The sequence below is a fragment of the Raphanus sativus genome, chromosome 5 (assembly GCF_000801105.2).
Source record: "Raphanus sativus cultivar WK10039 chromosome 5, ASM80110v3, whole genome shotgun sequence".
NCBI classification, from domain to species: Eukaryota; Viridiplantae; Streptophyta; class Magnoliopsida; order Brassicales; family Brassicaceae; genus Raphanus; species Raphanus sativus.
The window spans coordinates 13,885,036-13,889,347 of NC_079515.1; the positions used below are offsets into that span (position 1 = coordinate 13,885,036).

The 4,312-nt window shown below is 33.4% G+C and overlaps 2 protein-coding genes across 2 annotated transcripts; both read right to left on the reverse strand.

Moving 5' to 3' along the window:
- Positions 1-541: 541 nt before the first annotated feature.
- Positions 542-1,164, reverse strand: LOC130495144 (uncharacterized). Its single transcript, XM_056986297.1, has 2 exons — positions 969-1,164; positions 542-895 (listed from the first exon to the last, which is right to left on the reverse strand). The coding sequence occupies exons 1-2, from the start codon at positions 1,116-1,118 to the stop codon at positions 668-670; spliced, it is 378 nt and encodes a 125-aa protein (XP_056842277.1). The 5' UTR covers positions 1,119-1,164; the 3' UTR covers positions 542-667.
- Positions 1,165-2,939: 1,775 nt separating this feature from the next.
- On the reverse strand, positions 2,940-4,013 carry LOC108859148 (uncharacterized). Its single transcript, XM_018633006.2, has 3 exons — positions 3,800-4,013; positions 3,642-3,711; positions 2,940-3,217 (listed from the first exon to the last, which is right to left on the reverse strand). Exons 1-3 carry the CDS (start codon positions 3,957-3,959, stop codon positions 3,073-3,075), a joined length of 375 nt encoding a protein of 124 aa, XP_018488508.1. The 5' UTR covers positions 3,960-4,013; the 3' UTR covers positions 2,940-3,072.
- Positions 4,014-4,312: the final 299 nt, after the last annotated feature.

The following is a 4,312-nucleotide window of genomic DNA, read 5'->3' on the forward strand; positions in this document are numbered from 1 at the left end:
AACTGAGTTTTGATGAAAAGAAAACATAGAAGACGAAGAAGTCGATGAGTAAGTCGTAGGGTTTCTTTGTTGACTGGTGACATGGCAGTAAAAATGAATTTTATTGGTTGATTTAATTAAGTGACGTGGATAGCTTTAGGATGAAGGATATTCTCCTTTTAGTATAGTATAGATACTTTACAATCAAGACTATTTTAAAACTAACACCTCGTCCGTAGGACGGGCCGATCCTTGTCATCTATAAAAGTGACAAAATACTTTTTATTTCCTAAAAATGGTGTAGCATGCAAATCACATAGATCACTATGTATAAACCCTAACACTACGAAATTTCTTTTGATGCTTTTAAATTGTTGCCTAATTATTTTTGTTAACATGCAAGTACTACATTTTTCTAAATTTATATCAAAAGTTGGAATTAACCCTTCTTTAGACATATTAATCATACAATTATAATGTACATGGCCTAATCTAGCATGCCACAGAGAACTATCAATTTTTCTAGAACTTGACATATAAACAAAATTGACAACTTTATTAATATTAAGCATAAACATTTCATTATAGAAATATCCAAATCCAAAAAACACACCACACTTCTATAAGATATACTTATCGGATTCATACACTTGTTTAAAACCACATTTATTTAAAACACTACCAGAGGCTAAGTTTTTCCTAATTCCAGGTACATTAAGTACATCTTTGAGATAAGAGTTTTTCCAGAACTAAACTCTAACACCACTTTTCCATGACCTAGGATAGGGGCAGTTGACTCGTTTCCCATATGAAGTACAGATCCATCTTGAACTTGCTCATATGTAGTGAACCATTCACGATCCTTGCAAACATGTGTTGTTGCACCCGAGTCAATCCACCATGCCACTTCATCATCCTGCACATAAAATGCCTCACAAAATTTGATACATAATTCACATTAAAATATTGTTTAAGATCAAAGATTTGACCTTGATGAGTGGATGGACCTTGGTCCTTAGACACTTGTCCCAAACGATTTTGTCCCGTTTTATTTTTATCCTTCCATGCTCGGCAGTCGCGACAGTGACCCGACTTGTTACAATTCCAACAAATGCTCTTAAACTTTTTGTTAGATCCATTGTAAGTGTTGTTATTAAAAGAGTGTTTCCTCTTATTCTTATTCTTAGAACTCACGTCTTCCTCCATCATATTGATGGAAGAAGTACCAGCCACATTATTTTTGGGTTTTCTCCCTCTTGCGCGCTTAGAGAATCCTCTATGTGCAAATGGCTGCCAAGTTGTACAAGAGACAACTCTTCCTTTTTATGTTTTAACATGTGTTTAAAATATTTCCACGAAGGTGGTAACTTATCGATGATACTCGATACTGAGATGGATTCATCCATCTTCATGTTGTGTTGTGCAAATTGACCTAGTATACAAAGCAATTCATTGTATTTGTCCATAACTGGCCTAGAATCAGACATTTTGTAATTATTAAAATTACTAACAAGAAACTTCTTACTAGAAGCATCCTCAGCCATGTACTTTGATTCAACGCATCCCACAACTCTTTAGCGGATTCGACATTCTGATAAACATCAAAGAGAGGACCTGACATACCGTTGAGAATGCTTAGAACATACACTATATTCAGATTTGTGAGAAGAAAATGCATCTTATTTTGCCATCTCCGAAAATCTACTCCCTTAAACTTATCTAACTTTCCAAACTTTGAGGTCATCTTTCGCACTGATACACCAGCCATAATTCACAAGAAATTACTCTTTAAGATTGTTGGTTATTAGGGTTCTAACCCGAATAGTTGTGAATTATATACTTGGATAATGATTGAATCACGCACGAGATCACTTTCCTTAAAGAGTATTTCGACCCTATTCCAAACCTTGGGTTACACGAAATCCCTTTGTAGGATAAGACAATTAAAGTCTCACTTTTGTTCTAGGTTAAGATGCAAGAGTAACAAATAAAGCTTTAGTGTTTATATGTGTTTTTTCAAAGATCTTTAATGATCTTTTGAACAATGAATCTTTATATATATCTCTCTTACTAACTATTAGTTTTTTCTAGTAGTTTCTGATTTTTTTTTCTATATCTATTTGCCAATGCTTACATCTCTTTATATAGAGATTGAAGAATTGCAACCAAAAGTTATAATGATTAAACCAAAAATTGTAAATATTAATAAAAAGTTGCAATGGTTAAACCAAAAGTTGCAAAGGTTAATGAAGAATTGCAATGATTAATTAAAAGGTTACAATGGTTAATCACCAAGAGTTGCAAAAATAAATGTGGTTATTCACCAAATGTTGCAATCTTCAACAATTGCAATAGTTCATATGAAACATTACACCATTCACTTAAATATATAACATGTGCTCCTCTGTAAAATCTGATTGCCATCGTTAATGTCATCGAGCTCTTGCAAATGTTAGATATGGTGAATTCAGATCCGATCCTGAAAAGATATATACAAACGTTTTGGGGACTTCTATAAGCTTTCGTATGTGGATTCTCTTGCTCTCTTTTTGCTCGTGTGACGTTTGAATCGCGATCCATTAACATACGAGAAATAAGAGAAATAGCATACGAGAATAAGAGAGAAACCTAGTGTTAAGAGAGTAGAGTGAGTGAAAAAGAGTTAGATATGAGATAGTATGAAGATGGATTCTTCTACAGTTAGAGCATTTTTTCCGTCACTCACTGTTATTTATTTTTCTTGAATATTGGGGAATCACTAGATCTTACGGCACCAATATCTTTGAAGCTTGCCAAATTTTACTCTACTATTTTTTACCACTTTTAAGTTCGAGTTTAAAGCCTACAAATCAGAGTAACGAAACATTTTTTTTCTTGCAAAACATCCAAAAATGATCAGAAGTTTTTGTTTATAAAGAACTCGAAAATTAAATAAACTAGATAAAAGCGCAAAAACGAAAGATGCAGGAGAGAACCATACAATATAAACGCAGACTTTGTTTTCTTTTACTTTCTTTTACAGCCGAAGAAGATGTCTATGATTCATTTCATGTTTAGAAACTTAAACAAGGGAAGAAGAATTTAAATAAATGCTCAGCGAATAGGAACTTTGATCCAGCCATTAGCAAAAGCAATGGCTAAGATGACGAATGGAGTTGACATACCAAAAATGATTATGTAAGGGAGAGGCGTCTTCATCGGATTCTCCCCTTCTCTTTCGCCAGCGCTTTGCCAATACCTACGTATTAATAAAAAAATGGGCAAGTAAGAGTAAATCGCTGGTTTAAAAAAAAAAGGAAGTTAGAGTAAATCACAAAACCTACCATGGTAAGGAGTTCTAGTTCAGATAAGGACACTAAAATGGGCAAGTAGGACGACACCACTACAAACCGTTTAGCTCGGTAAACTAAGAATGTCTACGAGCCAGAAGTAAACTCTTTCCCACTAACCATGGGAATCAGAATCCAGTTGTGTGGTTACAAAAAGAAATTATTTTTTGGAAATTTGGTTCGTCAGATAACAGCAAAAGAGTTATCAATTTGCCAGTTTTTTTAAAAAATTAAGTTTACACTTTTCTTGTTTCTAGATATAACGTTTTCACAATATAGCCATTTTGTGATGGGAAATTGAGAGGTAGGTATGATAGGTAAGTAAAAACTAACTGTTCTGGTTCTTCGTCTTTAGTTATGAACTTCTTCTTTTCTTTAGGTTTCACTTCTCCATCTCCTCCACCTTAAAGCAAGATCAGGGATAAAGAAAGTCTTTCTCTTAATAAAAAAACTAGATAGGAAAATCCTGATTCGAAAGAGATATAAAGTACCTAATTTGGCGTGAAGCTTGAACTGCGTAAAGCCTGATGAAGACGGTGTACAGAGGAAATGAGGCAGAGCAAGCAACGCTGAATATGAGGAAGATGATGAAGTTGTGGAATCTTTGGCCTTGTGGCTAAAGGAAGACGAGAGGTGGAATTTGGCTGCCATTTCTAAGATCAAAAGGTTCTTTTTGTTAATATTGACTATATCATATGGTTTCCACTTTTTTTTTTTGTTATATTAGTTCGAAATACGTGGCATATGTGGTTCCACTGGATGACATTTGGTAAACATTCACGTACATAAATCTTATCTCTTATTTGTGTTCAGATAACAGATGTTATGCAAGACGCTATATTCTTGAGAGAATTTGCAAATTGGGTATTAAAAAAGTCAAAACTAAAATATAATCTTATTTCTGATTTATTTCTTAAATAAATGATTTTAACAACATCTATTCTATTAAATTAAAATCATGACCTATTGATATATGTTCAATCAAACTAGTTATTTTATAATTG